The sequence below is a fragment of the Phycodurus eques genome, chromosome 19, assembly GCF_024500275.1.
Source record: "Phycodurus eques isolate BA_2022a chromosome 19, UOR_Pequ_1.1, whole genome shotgun sequence".
Taxonomy (NCBI): domain Eukaryota; kingdom Metazoa; phylum Chordata; class Actinopteri; order Syngnathiformes; family Syngnathidae; genus Phycodurus; species Phycodurus eques.
The window spans coordinates 6,862,972-6,881,509 of record NC_084543.1 but is presented as its reverse complement, the minus strand read 5'-3'; the positions used below and the strand labels follow the sequence as shown (position 1 = coordinate 6,881,509).

Sequence of the window (18,538 nt, the reverse complement as noted above, 5' to 3'; positions counted from 1 at the left end):
GGCCTCAGTGCTGACACCCGTCACCAAACTGCAAGCGAACCCGCCCCTGCCCCCCCCCCTTCCCAAACGAGAGGAGAGTAAAAAGAACAGCCATTGGGGGTATCTAATGACTGCGCCTGCCAATCACAAAGATGCAGTCTTCGCATAGCAAGAGAAATTATTGCTATTTATTTTCCGCGCACGTGTCTGACTGACTGACAGTGAGCTGCTAAGCTGCGATAGCCGCTAATTGTTCGCTGGTGGCTTTCGGCAGCTTCTCTTTTGTGACTGAAATGATCTGTCGATCTTTGCGTCCGTTTGTGTCCAGTATGTACAGTATCCCTCACTAACTTTTTCAATAATGATATTGTGAAGATCGAGTTGAGTTTGATTATTTGTTACAGAGTGTTCTAGTCGTTTGGGGCAGAACATTGAAAAGATCAACCAAAAGTAGTAAGGCCTTTGGGAACAGAGAGGTTAATAAAGTGCGGGTGGTTGTATGCACGGTGAGCAGAGAGCGAAGATAGCGTGGTTATTTTTCTCTTCGGTAAAGAGGGCAAATGTAATTGAGATCAATTAAAAATGTGTCTTTTTCTTGAGTTTGTCAGCAGGAAGGCGTAATAAAGAGCGACGGGAATGGGAGCCATGGGGGTCTTTGGTGTGGTGAATTATTAAGGTTTACTAATACTTCATAAATCCTCTCTTTGTCCTGTCCATTACCGACCTGTCACATCCTCTCGCCGCTGCTAGACTGACTCACTCGCTTCATCTAGATGACAGAAGTTAAACTGTGTTCCGGAGGAGATGGGCGAAGGGGGACGAGGTGGTGGGGGAGGTGGGGGAGGAGCCGGGGAGGAGGGGGGCACGGCTCTCCGCAAGTAGGCCCCAGGGCTCGATGGTTTGGAAATATTTAGCGCCGCCTCGTGCGTCGCTTTCTTCTAAACCAAACGAGAGAACGCAATATCTCTAGAAATTGGGTGTGAATGCTGACGAGCTGATGCTGAACTGAAATGCTGGGAAATTGAAGCCTTGAAATGCGCAATGTGACAAAGTGAAGTTGGAATGGGCCTCAAAATGTGGAAGAAGGTCAATATGTGAAATGTATCACAATTGATATGAGAAATAGCGCTGAAGATGCCCCCGAACGAGCGGAACAGTTTGAAGCGTGAAGGGTTTGTTTCGGTTGAGACATGTGGAAGGTGTGGGCAAATATGTAAAATATCTTTTCATTTGGGAATTTTATTGTGGAAATGTGCACATTTTGGGAATGTGATAAATAGCTCTGTATATTTCCTGAACGGAGTGTGAACGGTCCGGCTTGAGAAATGTGGTAGGAGGAGGTAAATATGTCGAATGTCTGCATCGCTTTGGGAATGTTGTCGTGGAAAATGTGGGAATTTGGGGAGTTAGTATGAAAAATGTTTCCCCAGATGTCCTGAATGAGCTGAACAGTTGAAAGTTGGAATCGCTTGAATCTATTAAATAAGTTGACGGAAGTGGTGTATGAAGGCACTTCAATGTGGAAGATGTCATTTCAATGGGAATTACTTTCATCGAAAACGTGTAACAATGAGAGAATTCCACATTTTCCATGTCAATGCAGACGTTTTCCATATTTACCTCTTCCTTTCACATTTCTTAACCGATTCAAACTATTCCAACTTCAAACTGTTCATCTCATTCTGGCTAACGTGCGAACTACTTTTCACACTCCTCCAAATGCCCACATTATTTCTCACCATCCCACATTTTCAATGTCAACATCCCCAAATCACTGTAGTTTGACATATTTACCTCCTCCCTCCCACATTTCTCAACCGATTCCCATTCCATGCTGAAGCGCATTCACACAACGACGAAAAGACGCTTGTAAAGACAATGAGCCGGCAGCCGGATGAAGTAAGCCAACTCGTCTTTCTTGCCATCTTCCTCGTGAACTCCCCTCGCATCCACACCAGCAGCTCTCTCCCTGTGATCGCCCCCCACCACCCATCTCCTCCTCCCAAAACAGCAAACCTTGCCTTGCCTCAGTGCGTGCCTGGCGGACTCTCGGCGGTCTCGACAGCCGAGCTGGTCGTTGCCCCGAGCGCTGTGGAGCTGTCGCCTCTCGTTAGTGTCACCACGCCTGCCTGCTCCTTGATTAGAGAGTGAGGTGCATGGAAGGAGTATGCGTGCGTGGTGTGTGTGTGTGTGTGTGTGTGTGTGTGTGTGTGTGTGTGTGTGTGTGTGTGTGTGTCTTCACTAGCGCATTGGGGCTGCGCGGTCACTACTCCCCCCTTGCCGCCGCCCCTGCCTTGTGCCCGCAGAGCTGCTTTTAAAGATCAGTGAGTTGGTCAATTGGCCCGGCAAGTCCAATCCCGCGGAAGGTCACTGATGACTCAATGGACCAGTCATTGAGGCCATCTGTCACGTCACTCCGTGTGTGCGTGTTTGTGTGTGTAAACCAGCTAAAATCAATGAGGAAAGGATCTATATGCAGAGGTCCCCCGATATATTGCGGTTCACTGTTTGCGTCCCTGTTATATCGCAGATTTTTAAGATTTTTATTTTTATTTTTAAGTTTTAAATAATATTGGCAAGTCGAAATTGAAAGTTACGCACCTTCAGTGTGGTGCCAGGTTGTGTCACAACATGACGGGCAGCATTGAGATATATTATATTTTATATATATGAGTATTGTTGTATGCTGTGTTTGTAGCAGTTGTTTGAAGGTTTATAATTATGGTCACATCCAGGAATATGTCCGTTAGCCGTCAATGGCGTTTTGCATTATCCTGTATGTTAGCATTAAGCCAGCAGACTTTTATTAGACGGAATTATATGGTTTGGTTGAGTTTAGCTGTTTATAAATACAATGTTCAATTCGCATTTGTTTTACGTGTCAGTTTTACAGTAAACCTCACCTGGGAGTGACAAATAAATAGCTCTTATTTGGAGAACAGAGCGAGAGCACTAACAAATACTATAAAAAGTGCGTTTAAAGTATATATACTATATAACGCGAGTAGGGAGGAATTGACTGCGTTGTGTGTATTCATAGTTGTGGTTATCCTTTGCTGTGGTGCATCAAAAACACATTATGACACACTTCTTCTACACAATTACTTAATTAATGCCTTTCTGAAGGTGTGCATTATTAGACAAATAAAATGTACTGTATGAATGTTCCGCTTACCAGATGATGATTTGGTGTGACCTTGGAGCAAACTTTGGGTTGATGTGATGGTCAGGTCAGTGAGTGGCTGCACCCTGAGGGGTCCAGAAGTGTGCTATGCGCGCTAGTCCACTTCCTGAATGTCGTGCCCAAGGCACAGCTGTCCATTTGTGGACAATTTCTCTGCCCAAAGGGACCGCTGACTGACTGACTGACTGAGTGACTCCATGGACCTTGTATACACACACACACACACACACACACACACACACACACACACACACTGTCCATCTGTTTGACTCTGTCTATCATTTACCACTCTGGAAAACACAAGCAGACATCTTGGTTCATTATGAATTTAAAGTATTTAGTAAGTGACATTTTATTGAACTGGACTGAGGAGTTGTTAAAACTGCACTTGGTTGTTTGTTCCCTGTTTTATTAACTCACATGGTGTTTGTACTGAGGGGGAAAAAATGGATATGCTATCAAAATGTGTCCCCACAGCTTTGCTCATGTTGTGAAATGACAAAGGTTTTTACAAGTTATTTAGATACGAGCAGTCGCTTAACTGATTTTTTTTTGTTTTTTTTGTGGAGAGATACGAACAAAAATTTGAGATACGAGTGGGCTTCAGACTCCCACCGTGAGATGGCAGCAGGAAACCTCAACTTTCAGCCACCATCAATTCACACTGGTTTCCTAACAGTTGGTGGCGCTCATGCGCCATTAAGCTGGTTTGCCAACTGCCAATAGAGGCCACAGAAGAAGAACAAGAATGCACAAAACTGGGGCTGACACTAATGATGATTTTAATGATTGATTCATCTATTGATATCTTTTAAATTAATTGATGAATCAGATTAAAAAAACATTTAAAATTCCCATCCCTTTAGTAAAAAAAAACAGGACACTCTTCCAAATTGACAGGGCGGAAAATGCACAAACATAAATTGATGGTGATTCACTGACTGGTTTTGTTTGTAACGTCAGAAAATCTGCAAAATATGTTGATACTTGTTTTCTAAAATAAAGTCAGAATTTAGCAAATGTCTTTTTTTTTCATGAAACGTCAAGATAATCTGTCTGCTTGCATGGAAGACTAAAGAAATTTAAAAATATTTACTGTTGAGAAGCTGAAATTCTGAGGATTCGGACAATTTAAAGTTAAACAATGGCTCTAAACAATTAATTGATTATCAAAAATTTGTATTGATTAATTTGAATGTTGAATGTAAAATGTTAGGTACAGTTGTGTTTTGTGCTTCTATTTTCCAAGTTTACAGGTTATCCGGAGTTTTATAAAGTACAATGCCATTGACCATCATAAAATAACAATTTGGTGTTTTTTTGGGGGGGTGTGGGATGGATTAATTCCATTTCCATTGATTTCAATGGGGAAAGATGATTTGCGAGTGTTTTGAGATACAAGCGTGGACAGAGAAAGAACTTTGGTGGGAAAGTTACTTCCCACCACTGTTGAATGTAGTCGGGTCAGAGGTCATCCTTTAGCCCACAAGAAGCCACTATTCCAGTGCTCCCCAGCTCCAAATGATGCAAACAGCTTAGCGGCAGTGAAAAAGCACGAGGCTGACAGCCACTGAGAGGCAAACAAGCCTCCCCCCAAGCTATGGCTTCCTGACTTGTTTATTTGCTAACTGGCTGAGAGGGTCTGTGCTGCGCTGGGGGGCAGAGGCTGAACATATGGTTTGCTAAAACGCGGACTTGTAGTTGGGAGGCCGAGGCACCCTAAGGGATGGAGCTGACGGTCTTTGGTCCCTGTCTCCCTTGATTCCTGCCGCATGGACAGCCAGCGTCGCACCGGCGTCCTCCAGGAGTTGGCGCTGTCTTCCCCCGCTAACGCCCCACCACCGAGGGAAAGTGATGGGGGGCTGCATGGGTGGGGGGCTTGGTCGCAGCTGGGAAAGTGACTGACACCATGCTCCCCAGAGCGTGTTGCTTCTGCACTGCTGAGGGAATACAAGCCCGGTCGCGGCATGAGGCCGCTCTGGTGCTCGGGTCCCGACGCATATGGACGTTTACCACGTGGTCGTGTTCCGATTTTGGACGCATTTGTCGGGAAATGCATCCTCGACGCTCTGGGAATTTGTTCAGGAAGTGACAGTAAGATTAGATTCGACTGTACTGTCATTACACCAGAGGTGGGAGTAAGTCACAAATCTTCAAGTTTCAAGCAAGTCTTAAGTCGCTGTGGCAAAAAGCAAGCAAGTCAAGTCGCTACTAATACATTTCAAAGTGAGTCAAGCCATTATTTGGGTTTAGGAACTCATAAATCAAATCATACAATTTCACTCATTCTCAGCATATATTCGCACATTGGCCACTTTGTACTTCATATGTGTACTTGCGCCAGTTAGCTGTACTCGAACATTCACAATCACATAGATTTTAATGGTCCCAAACTAGTCTTTGTATTGTATTTTACTTTTCTATCTTCCCAATTAAACGCATAACCAACATGAGGGAGTTTGCGGCGTTACTCTTTTACTCTGACTAAAGCAACTAACCTCACTAACGTGCATGAGTGCAATTGTGAAAGTCCGAATTGTGATAAATTGTCACAGACAACATTGTCCAGCGTCAACAAAACAACACTAAGCTAGCATTAGCACTGTAGACAAGCTAACGTTAGCCACGGCTGCTACCTTGATGTTGGCTTATTCGTAATGGAGTGCTTCTCTAATACTAAATGTTATTGGTTTAAAGTTTTATTTTTTGGGAATGTAAAATCAATTACCTGTCGGGCAGAAATGCTAATTTCAAGTCGCTTTTGAATCCCTTCAGCTGCCTGTGGTCCTCCCACCTCTAAAAGGCAACTCCTATGTTCACCCTTGTTTGCATTTTTTTATTTCCCGGACGGGGATATTCGGCCATAGTTTCAGCAAAGTTCTTGAAGCCCAAAGTAACACGTCAGCCCGAGCCCTTGCGGGATGCGTCCGCTAGTAGTGCGCCCGCGAGTGCACGAGTTGATGGCACCTCATCAGTAACGCCTTCCGTCTCTTCTGCCAGGTTATACTGACGCTTTCAACATGCATGACAAAAAGTGATTTTAATAGCATTTACAATATACAGCACGGTATCGTTAAAAGAAATACATCAATGCGAGTGTCTCGATTAGAAGCCGGTTCGGAACTCGAGTCGCTGAGGGTGGTCGGCCGCCGAGCTAGCGGCTACGTCAGCTAACGTACACAGATTGCCGCATTGGCATGGAGACACACTCGTACACGCACACCCTTCGAGCTCTGAGTGTTGATACACACACACACCACTGTAAAGTACACACATGCTTTCACACACCCTGCATTGATGAACAAACACATGTACTCCCTGTGGGTCAGTGACTTAATATGCACATACATTGTTGATAGACACACACTCATACACACACACACATGCACACACACCCTGAAGGTCAAGACTGTGATGGACAGCGGTAGTGATGCGCTGTGACACAATCTGCTGCTTCCCTTCATTTCTACTTGCTTTTCCCCTGTCAGGTGACACCCATGAAATAAATAAATAACTAAATAAAAAAGAGCCTACCTCCTGAGGGTGTAGCGGGGGTGTGGTGGGGAGGGGGTGGAGGGCAGCTGGTTGGAAGAGGAAAAATGGATGGAGGAAAATTTGGGCGACGGGGGCACCAGCTGCTTCCTGTCTCTTAACCCACAGCGGGAAACGAGGGTGTCGCTAAAGGTGGTTGTAAGACTACCGAGCAGGTCTTGTTCGGTACACCATTTCCAACGTCAGAAGTCGTGCGGGTGTATCAAGTCTGGACGCAGAGGCAAAAATGCATATTTTCAGGAAAAGACATTTTCAACATCATTTTTGCATTTTTGTGCTGCTTTTGTTCAGCTGGAACTGGGACATTAGTCAAGGCGGAGTGAATTAGGAACAGTAGTAATTACCAGTCAGTGTTACCAAAAATCCTTCAGGATTCTGCTAGAAAGCAAAAAAAAAAAAAAAAAAGCCTACCAGAACAATGGCAATTAATTTGGGGTTAATCTCTCTCTTAAAGCTTTTTAAATGCTTGCAGGTGTGTGCAATTCATTTCACATGAGTTTGAATGGGATTGAGTCGTTCTGAACACCGCCACATCCCCAGTTATGAGCGTGTGCGCACTTGTGCAACCACATTATCTTCATTATTTTTACATCCCTCCTTGAAAAGATTGTTTTTTTAAATCAATTGAGTTGTACAGGTTGTAGGTCACATTAACGGTGAGAAAGGTTTTGCAATGATTTCTCTTGGTGTCATTTTTTTTACATCACAAAAAACCTGGCATTTGAACAGGGGTGTGTAGACTTTTTATTTTCACTTGGTATACTGTACCAAGTGAAAAAAAAATATACGTTTGTATACTGAAACGGTGATGGTCTCGTTGCGATTTACTCCCAAATGTTAAATCTGGGGCCTGTTTAGTTGAACACAAAGCCGTCATTTTGTTTTTGTATGAATGGCAACAGGTGGATACGCATGATACACATTTTATTCTTCTGCCTGTCGCGATACGTTGCTGGCATAGACAGATGAACAAAGAAGCATCATTTGTAATAAATAAATAATAGTCTTGAGACCAAAAAGGTGAAACTGGATAATGAGTGTTTCAGCGGTTAGGAATGACTATGTTATTATTATTTGTGTGTATTATTTAGCCTGTATGTGTTTACCATTCCAAAGCGTGGCAGGTCGAGCTGAACTAAAGCGTCCGGTTTGGTGGACACGTGTGTGTGATATTGGTGTGTTGAGACTAAAGAGAAGGGCACAACTGTCTGCAGAGGAAAACCCCCGACGACTCATAGGTCCCATCATGGCTGAACCTTGTTATCTGCCCTTTTCGCACATGAAGCCAGCTGACTTTGAAGGGCCGCCTTTTAACACGCTGGACCACGGCCAACGTTCGTCCGTATAATTACGTTGTGCGTTCATTTAAGTGTGAAAGTGGAAATGTCTCATTGTTTGTTCCCGGCGGCATCGACTGACATAATGTGAGGGCAGGTCGCCTCAGTCAAAGACGCTTGTCCGTCTTGTTACATTTTTTAAAATAGTGTGTACATTTCAGCACAGCATTCAGAGACCTTTTTGGGGAATAAATCTGATTACAAGTTTTGCTCCCTTCTCAAGTTCATTCATTCATTCATTTTCCATTCCGCTTTATCCTCAATAAGAATATTTGCTGAGCAGCCAGTTGGTGGTTAGCCTAGTTTTGCTTAGCCTAGCTTAATTCTCGAAGCGAGAACAAGAAACAACTATTATTATTATCCAACTATTATTTGGATGACAAGTGTGTTATACAGTATACAGCAATAGGCTTACGTGTCTTGGTTTCGTGGGATTAAAAACCACAATTAAAAATGTAAAATGCATTGAAACTAAGATCTAAAATTTGAAATGAATTGACTACAAGGTTAGATACACCGAAATTACTTGTATAGTGATAAACTAATATTTTGGGTGCACAGTGAACCACGCTATTAGGGGTGAATCGGAGCCAAGCCCGGCCGTGAAAATCGAACATCCACCATTAATTGCCCCCCGAAGAAAGGGTTTACATTTCACAGATGGCACAAGATCGCAGCTTCTTTTGTCTAACTGAAGCGCCACAACTCAATTCAACAAAGTTCCAAAAGATACGCATATCCTTCCATCCATCCATGTTCTGTACCGCGAGAGGCGGGGTATACTCTGAACTGGTCGCCAGTCAATGGCAGGGCAAATATAGACAAACAATTGTTCATACTCACATTCACGTTTACAGGCAATTTAGAGTCTTCAATTGACCTACCTTGCATGCTTTTTTTTGGGGGGGGGGGGGGGGGGGATGTGGGAGGAAACCGGAGTACCCGCAGAAAACCCACACAGGCACGGGGAGAACATGCAAACTCCACACAGTTGAAGCCGGATTGGAACCCGGGTCCTCAGCACCGTGAGGCAGATGTGCTAACCAGTCGATCACTGTGCCGCCAGATAGGCATATGTTTTGGATGATTTTAGTCTGATTAGCGATATTTTGATTTCATTTTTTTGTCTTCATGGAAAGTATATCAGTGAATATTCTGATTCATCCAGTTTTTTGTTTTCATTTTCAGGGCATAGAATCCATCGGAATTGGACTGTTTTGTTTGTCTTAGAAGACGTTTCGCCTCTCATCCGAGCAGGCGTCATCAGTTCACGTGGCAAGGCCTCGTTAGGACGCACCTTGAGAATTCCTAAAACGTGGTGACCAATGTGTGTGGGGGGGTCGGCGACCTAGCGCCCTCTATTGACCAGCCGCCACTGCCAGAAAGCATGGACACATGGACAGGAAAGGCGGTGCTTAGCTTTTGTATGGAAATCTTCTAGATTGTAGAAAAAAATCCCTTGTAGAAGCTCACACTGGTCCAGTCGCCTCCATCCAACTCTTCATTGAAGCAGATGACGGAAAATCCTCACCGACAGAAAGCGGGGAATAGCTTTAGGGTGTTGCTCTCCTTTGATAAGGAAGGGGGAAAGGGGCTTGGGGGAGGGGGTCCGCGGTGAATAATTGATAGTAGCTGAGAGCGATATGAGTTTAGTTAATGTGCCCAGCAGCGCACGCTCAGAGAGGAGCTGTTAGTCATTCCACCTCGGGCCTCAAACTCAGAGAGTGGAAGGAGAGAAGCAGACTCATCCCGAGTTGGAGGCGAGTTTTCTATTTCAAACAAATAGTCCATCTTAGAAGACATCCCACGAAGTGCGTGCGTGAGCGTGTTCGGATGCATGCGCACAGCTGGCCGTGCCTGGTGGGCGTGTTGTGGGAGCCCTCCAGTTCCTTTCTCAGCGCCGTAATGAAGTGCGACTGTCAGCCTCCGCAGATGCTGCTCCAGAAGGACCCTCAGCTCGCCCTCCTCATCCTCCTGCGGAGCGTCAGCGGGTTCACGCTGCAAAAGTCTCTTCTTTAATTTGCCTCTGCATCACGAGGCCCATTGAAGTGTTGAATGTGGAAGATAACCGTGGATTGAGCGGAGAGAGGGAAAAAGGGAAAACCCTCTACTCTTGTTTTTAGGCAAAGGCACGTTTATTTGTGCAGCACCATTCATGCACCAGGGAAATCCATACGGCTTTACAGAGGCAAATAAATTTAGCAATGATTCAAACCAAGATTCAATGTAAAGAAGAAAATTCAAGCTAAAATCCCAGTCGCGGGACTAGAACCTTCACTTGGGACTAGAGTAGACCATTCCCTCGGGACTAATGCCAAGGCCATTTTCCTTTTTTCCCTTATTCTTTAACTGGACAGGGTAGTGATTTTCAGACAGTTGCGGCGATGTGGTCCAGTTACCCGATACCAGTAAGAACCTTTCCACGCTTCCACATATCGTCTTCACATCTTCCGGCGTGGCAAGAGTACGTCAAATGTTCAGTGTCAGCGTTTGCGCACCGTGGAAGTCAGTCAGCCATTCAGGGACCCTTCACAAGACATCGGGCCGGCCGTCGCGCCGACGCGGCCGAATGGAGGCTGACAGGCCGCTACATGGAGCCTAACCATCTGGAGCAAATGTGACAGTGGCGGCGGAGGGCGGGGGTGGGGGCGGGGGCGGGGGGGACCACCATGTCCGCTCAATCAGGAGGAAGCGCAGGAGAGCTCCGTGACATGGACGACCAGGACGAGGAAGAAGAAAGGAAGCACATTGGAATCGGTTTCTTTACTGAGAGTAGGAAGTTGTTTCTCATTCACTTTGCAGGAAAGCTCAGACAGATAGAGACGGGAGCTTGGTGGTCGGACGGACGGCCAGACGGACGCTTTCACTATGGACGCACATAGATTGATAAACTGATGGATAGAAGGATAGAGTCATTCAATGAAAGAGCTTGGGCCAGTTTCTTCAGTGATGCCGCTTCCCCAACAAAACACCGTGATGCCTTTCATTTCACTTAAAACACCTCATCACTGATTAAATGTGTACGTGCGAAAGACAATAACCATCGTTTCAAAACTCCTCGTCGTCACGGTCGAGCGAAGAGAGTCATGTCAAATATTAAGATGCCATCACTCACTCCTCGTGTAACCTTTAAGTTCATCTCGGCTGCAAGGTAGAGAGCACGTTTGACAATCCAAAGGGGAGGCGGTTGCGGGGTAAAGGGGCGGAAGGGCGGCGTATAGGGTGGGCTGCTGTACTGTAGCGCCTGAGGGCGACGCTCCCAGTCAATATAAATGTGCACGCTCGCTCCTGCTGCGCTCCCATTCGAGCACCGGGGACGGACGGGAGGCGGACGCACAGCACCGGGATGCAACTGCACTGCACGACTTACGCTGGCAGATAGTTCACGCTTCTGTTTGCAGGTAACGCAGGACATGGCGCAGCTCTATCGCCGGTGGTTTTAGGATAAGTGGTCTTGCGTGGAGTGTCTGATAACTTAACTTGACATTAAAAAGTCGATTTCCGTTGTTCGTATTTCACTGAAATGCAATTTGAGTGGAAACAAATTATGAGGACAACTTTGTTGCGGTTCTATCCTTATTATTGGTCATATTTTAATTATAAGTCATCTTGCATGGTCGAAAAAAAAAGTGGCTTTGGAGACATTTAAAAACCTGATTTTCATTCTTTATTATTTTCTTTCACTTCTGTTTAATTTCAACTGAAATCATTTGTTATTTCAACAGCTTTGTTGTGGTTTTATTTTTTCGTATCATTGACTGCAAATAATGCATTTCAGATATTGAACTGTATTGAATTTACTTGTAACAAATGCATGTGTAGTGAATGGGAAAATGTTATAAAAGTTTACGCGAAAAGGTTAGAAGGTGGAATATAGTAAAACAAATAAAATCAAAATCTGCTTGGGCTGCTGTCCCCGCAACCCGAGAAGCGATGGATGGATGACTGGAATAAATATACAGAAAAATATTAGAATATGTAATATTAATTAAAGGCATATATTTATTTGATATACGTAAATTCAGACATCTTGCTGCCAAATGTAAATGTAATTAAGAAACTGCCACCAAATATTTTTTTAACTCATGAACAATTCACTCAATGTTTTTGTACTATTAATACTTTTGAATAATAATGATAATTATTATTCTTATGATACATGTACTTTGGGGAAAAGTTGCAAATTAAAACTGTCAAAAAAAATCATTTAACAGTTTTTTGTTTGTTTGTTTTTCTGTGCCAGGGCTGCTCTGTTCTTGGAGGGTGACAACACGCCGTCCCTGAAATCATAAAAAAAGGTAAGTCAATAAATTAATACATAAATAAATACAGTATGTACTGTACATATATAGAAATATAGAATGCCATCCCATCGAGTGTCACTTTTGTGATTGCTGATGCACGCCAAAGTATTTCTAGTGTGGTTAATCCCTCCGTAATTGTAACAATGGATATTCAAGTGGTTCAGTTTGTCGGATCATCAGCTCTAAAAGGCCAAAACAAGACCGCAGGCTTTGAATATGAGGGTGGGGTGGAGAAGGCCCCAAAGTGCACAGTCGGCAGCGAGTCATCCAGATGCAGTGGCCAGAAGAGGAGGAAATCTGGACTGTAAAAAAAAAAAAAAAAAAGAAAAACATTTTTTTATTGATTGTCTGGTAACAGCAGCTGTTAGGCTCCATTATGAGCTCAAAAGGGGGAGCAGCGAGGGAGGGGGAGGGGGGTTGGGGGCCCGAGGCCGACAAGGGAGTCGATGGGACGGTCATCGGGCTCCGACGGGATAACGAAAGTCGGCAGCATCTACCGGCAGAGAAGGCAGAAGTACTCGCTCTCTTTACTGAAGTAAAAGTACACATTGTAGTGTTAAAAAGTAATCTAAAAAAATAACAAAAATCTCCTTACAAAAAAGTAACCAGCCTATTTTGACAAAGTGAGAAGTAGAAAGTACAGCCATCTGTGGATGAGGAAGTCAAAAGTCAAAAGTTGCCAGAAAAAAAGATTTTCAAGTAAAGTACGTAGTCCTGAAGAATCTACTTAAGTACTCTAACAAAGTTTTGGTACTTTGTAATACTACATCCCACGATTGTCCACAGGCCTTGCCTTTAAAACATCCCCCGTCTTCCGCTTCATCCATCCATTCTGTATTCAGCTTGTCTTCGTCAGGTTCACGAGTGAACTGGACTCAGTCCCGGTCGGTCTTAAGCAGGGTAGACCCCGGACTGCTTGCGAGCCAAACACGCACTCACGCTAACGTTCACGCCTATGGCCATTGTAACTTACACTTCGGTGTCAAACTCAAGTCCCAGGGGCCAGATCCTGATATGTGGGCCACTAAAGCAGTACCTCATGTTTCTTGCTAAATTGACATTTTGCATTCATTTGAGCAGAAAATCTGCATCGACGATGCCGTTTTTCTTCATTACGACCAGTTATTTTCACCAAATCCATCCTTAACATAAATTGGACAATAGCTGTACACTACAATATTTGCACGCCACTTCTTTCCATGACTTCTGCTTTCAAATGAAATGTGTTGTTAAAAATATACAGAATATAATAACAATGAAATGCAGCGGCAATTGTATATAGATATTATGATTTACATCTTACACTTAACCCTACACTTATATTTCGGTCATAACAAACATAAAAAAAGTTTGACTCAATGAAGCTAACGTTCATGTTTTTGGAGTTTCTGGAGAAAACTCACGCGAGCACGAGGACAACACGCGAAAGAGCCAAATTCCACCCCCAAAACTCTGAACTGCGAGGCGGACGTGCTAACCACTAGCTCACTATTTGAAACCTTTTTAAAAGCATCATTTATCTTCAGCTTCACTCTTTTATCTTTGAATAACCCGAGGAAACCGAAGAAATAAAAGCCTCAAAGCGGAGCATTTTCAACGGGGGCTCCTCGCATCCTCCTTCACCGCAGGGCCCCCCCTGAAGTGGAACAAGATAAAAGTTGCTTTTATTGTTCATAACGAGAGGGATGTTAATTCAACTTTTTTCACCCCCTCTCTAGTAAATGTAGGCGATAGAAATAAAGCATATTAGGACGTGAAAGTTCTTGAGTAGCGAGATGAGACCTAGTTCAAGGAGAGCTCTTGAACTTATGCATCGTGTCTTGACCCAGATCCGAGTCCTGCCACTAATGATGCCCCCCAGGCCTGACGCCAGGCCCTCATTAGTAACCAGCCTCCAACCACCACCACTTTCTCTTCTTTGCCATGCGCTACCCGCAGCCTGGCCTTGTCCTGTCTGCTAGTCGGCCTTAAAGGTTTGTCGTCCCAAAGACTGGGGGCCATCCCTAACCCCGCACAGGTGCACAGCCCCCCTGTCGTGGCCTATTTGCCCCCGAGCCTTAGCCCTCGCCTGGGCCTGGTACTGTGCTCCAACTAATGAGGAGTGGCAGGTACAGTGAGAAGCTCAAGTTAGGTTAGTGTTGAAGTGTCCTTTAGCTCAGGTAGACAACGCATGCAGTCTCGGAGTATCGTCTCGGGGGGAAAAAGGGACCAGGATCATTGTACCTGTAGGGCAGGGGTGGGCAAACTTTTGTGCTAAAGGCCACATTAAATTTTGAAAATGGACTGGAGAGCCATAGATGAGGTTAAAAAGAAATATATATATAACAGAGAAGAAAACCCTCTTGTCTGTTCACAGGTCCTGAGAAAATGCAGCTTTACGTCAGCAGCTGACGGACAGAACCTCCGACGAGCAATCGCAAAGATCAAAAAGCCGCGACGACTAGCGGCACTCTCGTGAACGATCCTGGCCTGAACGCAATCGCGGCGTCTTCCGAAGTATCAGGACCAATCATGTCCAAGGACGACGCTTGCAAAGTGACGTCTGCCGGGAAGCACAAGGAGCGCAAACCCAAGAAGCCTCACTACATCCCTCGTCCGTGGGGCAAGCCCTACAACTACAAATGCTTCCAGTGCCCCTTCACCTGCATGGAGAAGTCCCACCTGTACAACCACATGAAGTACAGCCTGTGCAAGAACTCCCTCTCGCTACTCATAGAGTCCGAATGGCCCTACAAAAAGGGCAACAACGTCCTACACCCGGACCAGCTGCGACCGTCACAGCAGGGCCTCCGTGGGGCTGGGAAAGACGCCCAGGACCGGGCGACTCGGACTGAGGAGGGGCAGCAGAGGAGCGCGGAGGAAGACGGGGAAGATCGGGAAAACCGGCGACAGGAAGAGGAGGGAGAGGAGGGCCAGACGTTGGTGAAGGAGAGGTCTGAAAAAGGAGACACTGCGGAGTGCCAAGCAGATTCCGAATTGTTGATGGCAGACATGCTTTCCCTCGAGGACCAGCTCCTGCGAGCGCGCTCCGTGGAGGTGGAGGCCCAGTTGAAACACTACAAGACCCTATCCAAGACCTGCATGACAGCTCCCGCGTTGCTCTCAGACCAGTGGCGTCTCCTGACTGCCAGCAAGGCCAAAAGCGAAGGCGCTCAGGCCCGAATGAACACTTCAATCCCGTGCTATCCTCCCCCGCCAAACCTGGTGGATTACCAGGATCCGGCTGGGCTCAACCTTTCCGTGCTCGGGGTGGGCTATCCCATTGGCCCCGGTCTTTTCTCCTACATGAATTCTACGCTTCCCGCCACTCAAACCCACGCGCAGCTCGCCCAACTCCCCTTCCTGGCGTCAGCCGGCCAGCTGATCCATCCGGCCTCCGGCAACCACGCGGACAGAACTCTCATCCCCCCGCGGCTCTACTACCCGTTCCTGTGCGAGCGCAGCTTCGGATCGGCCTCCGCTCAGAGTGATACTGCAAAAGGACACAAAACATCCCTAAACACTGCCGATACATTTTCATTATCTGGCTTCCAGCCCAAAGTTAACCTGTGGAAAGTGCCAGCTTTGAGACCCGGGGCTACTCCGGTTTCCCCCGTTGGTCGGTCGTCACCTCAAGGAGGTTCTTCCGAACCAGCCTACGGACTGGCGCATAAAGTGGAAGCTTCAGTCAAGGAAGGTAAAACGAGTTGGAGTCTCAAGCGGACGGGCGGCCCCATAATAAACCACGACGGTCCCGTCGAAAAGAAGCAGACGGCGGGCTTCACTTTGGACCCTCTGAAGAACATCAAGACAAGTCCAACTCTAAATATAGCGTCAGACAAACTTAGGTAAGTGCTAGTGTTACAATAACTCCAATAATATCAAGAAGAACTGGATAAACTTAAAGATCATTTCGTATTTAAGTATGAACAGCAACCAAACAGCAAGAAGAAAGTTTTTTATTTTAGAATTTCAAAATGTACAGAAATCAATCTATGATAAGTAAGATTTTTTTTCTTTTCTGTCATTGGTTGGTTGTTAAACAGACTGATACTGAACATTTCTCCACTTTTTAGTTCACAGAATTTTCACCGAAAGACAAGATCCTCAGAATCCTTGTACACCGATCACCTCACCGGTCCAAAAAGTGAAGCATCCTCTCGAGCAGCTTCTACCGGGGGGCACGGGAGCCAGGACCTGACGACCACGCGTCCCGAAGGGGGCGGGGCCTCGGATTCAGTGGCTGCTCTCCTCAATGACCTGTCGAAAGCCTTACAGGAGTACCAGGAAGCGGAGCGCAACATCTCCCACCTGGAGAAGGAAGACCTCCCCGTCCAGCACCACCTTTGGGAGCACCTGAGCAAAATCCGAAACGAGCTCTCGCTCATCCATCAAGCGCTGGAGAGGACTGCTCGCCAGAGCGACGGCCCGCTGGACCTGTCGTTCAAGAGAGAGTCCACCGACTCCAAGGATTTTGGCCAAAAGGACAACGTGGCAGAGACGGACGAGGAGCAAGAGGAGGAGGAAGAGGAGGACAGGGAGGAAGAGGAGAGGAAAGCCACGAGGGCCTCGCTGGAGACTCGTAAGCAGTCGCTGGACATGCTGATCAAGATGAGTAACGCCGGAGCACCGGCGGCGACGGCGGAAGTCCTGGCTCCGGGGGCCTTGTGGCACAGCAGAACCACAAAGTGCGAAGCCGACTCCAGCGTGCTGCTGTGCCCCGATGGCAGATCGGTCATGTTTGCAGACATCCCGTCCTCCGCCAAAGTGGCCAAAAGGCCGTCGTCCATGCAGTGCCCCCAAAGTCCATTAACAGCTGCAGACAATTAAAGCTTGGTTGTCTACGGAGATTGTCGATCATCCAGAATCGATCATAGCAATCGGCGAAAGCAGAATAGAGGAAAATGGACTCTTCTTGAGATTTTGTAAAACATCTGCACACATTATGATATTTAATAATAAGCATCTCTGGTGAGTAAAATTTAGAACCAAAGAAACTGTTTGGACTAAATGTGAAATGTCATCATCAGCAAAGGAGTCCACTTGCCTCCATTCAACTTTTGCAGATTCTTCTTATAAACACGCAGTCTTCAATTTTGAAGGCTTGTCTTTGAAATTTTCAGACTACAGCAGAACCACCGTCACCATCATTGTCTTTTTTTGTAGTTCAAAAGGACATTCAACACTTTTATATGGAGGCCCAGACATGACATGGGGGGGGGGGGGGGGGGGGACAAAAGTAAATTGTGGCTGAAATATAGGTACAACGAGTGCACAGAATGCTAATTTGTGGCCGGAAAATACAAATTTATGGCCAAAAATGACAAACTAGGTATATAGCGTGTGCACAAATGAATGACAATGGTATTGCTTTTTCAAGCGAAGGTGTGCTCCATTTGTCTTACCCAGATGTAGTTTTTCATGGAAATAATATTAAACCGATAAATTGGTACTTCGTGTACACCTTATCTCCTGGCCACAAATTAGCATTTCGTGAGCATGTCATATTGATATTCGTTTAAAAAATTTAATTCCCATGTCATGTCATCCTTTCCGATAAAAGACAAAAAGACACGTTTCACAGATGCACTATTACATTTTGATTGTCACGCTGTTGTCATTCGAAAAATTGTAGCAATCAGTTCAAGGAACAATTGTTTCCACCAGTTTGTAAATGATGTGGAAAAAAAATAAAACCATGTACAGGGCTTAAAAGGGTAAATGGTTTTATAAAGACAGCTTTATGTCTGTTGTCAGTTCACTGAAAAATTTCTTGGAATAAACCCAATAATAAAACAAAAATTCAATGAGAGAAAAAAAACAAAACAATGACGAGCATTATATTACAGTAAAATGATAAATACAAACATACCAAGATTTTGTACATTTTACATTTTATTCATGTAGCATGTCTCACATGGAGGACTCACAAAGAGCCTCACATCATGGTTAAAATACTGTACTTACATACAAAATAAAGAATCACAAACATTAAGTCCTGGTTAATTAAATGTGCTATAAACTCCAATCAGAGGTATTCATTTAATCGAGTGTTGCTTGCAGTGTGCCACTGCATTTAATTATTCATCATTATGCATACAATTCAAATATTTGGTAATAATCGAGATAAATTGTGTGGTGGTACACCGTGGACTCAACCGTAATAATAACCATATTTTGATTTTTTGTTTGCCGCGGGAAAA

At 45.2% G+C, this 18,538-nt stretch overlaps 1 protein-coding gene across 1 annotated transcript; it reads left to right on the top strand.

Annotated features, from left to right (window-relative positions):
* Nucleotides 1-11,366: 11,366 nt before the first annotated feature.
* prr35 (proline rich 35) lies at nucleotides 11,367-17,558 on the top strand. Its single transcript, XM_061664085.1, has 4 exons — nucleotides 11,367-11,453; nucleotides 12,296-12,350; nucleotides 14,713-16,183; nucleotides 16,412-17,558. The coding sequence occupies exons 3-4, from the start codon at nucleotides 14,868-14,870 to the stop codon at nucleotides 17,163-17,165; spliced, it is 2,070 nt and encodes a 689-aa protein (XP_061520069.1). The 5' UTR covers nucleotides 11,367-11,453; nucleotides 12,296-12,350; nucleotides 14,713-14,867; the 3' UTR covers nucleotides 17,166-17,558.
* Nucleotides 17,559-18,538: the final 980 nt, after the last annotated feature.

Excerpts from the sequence above, each read along its gene's own strand:
- prr35 (XM_061664085.1), top strand. The coding sequence starts at position 14,868 with ATGTCCAAGGACGACGCTTGCAAAGTGACGTCTGCCGGGAAGCACAAG. Across the intron at positions 16,184-16,411 it reads ATAGCGTCAGACAAACTTAG|TTCACAGAATTTTCACCGAA; the intron begins GTAAGTGCTAGT and ends TCCACTTTTTAG.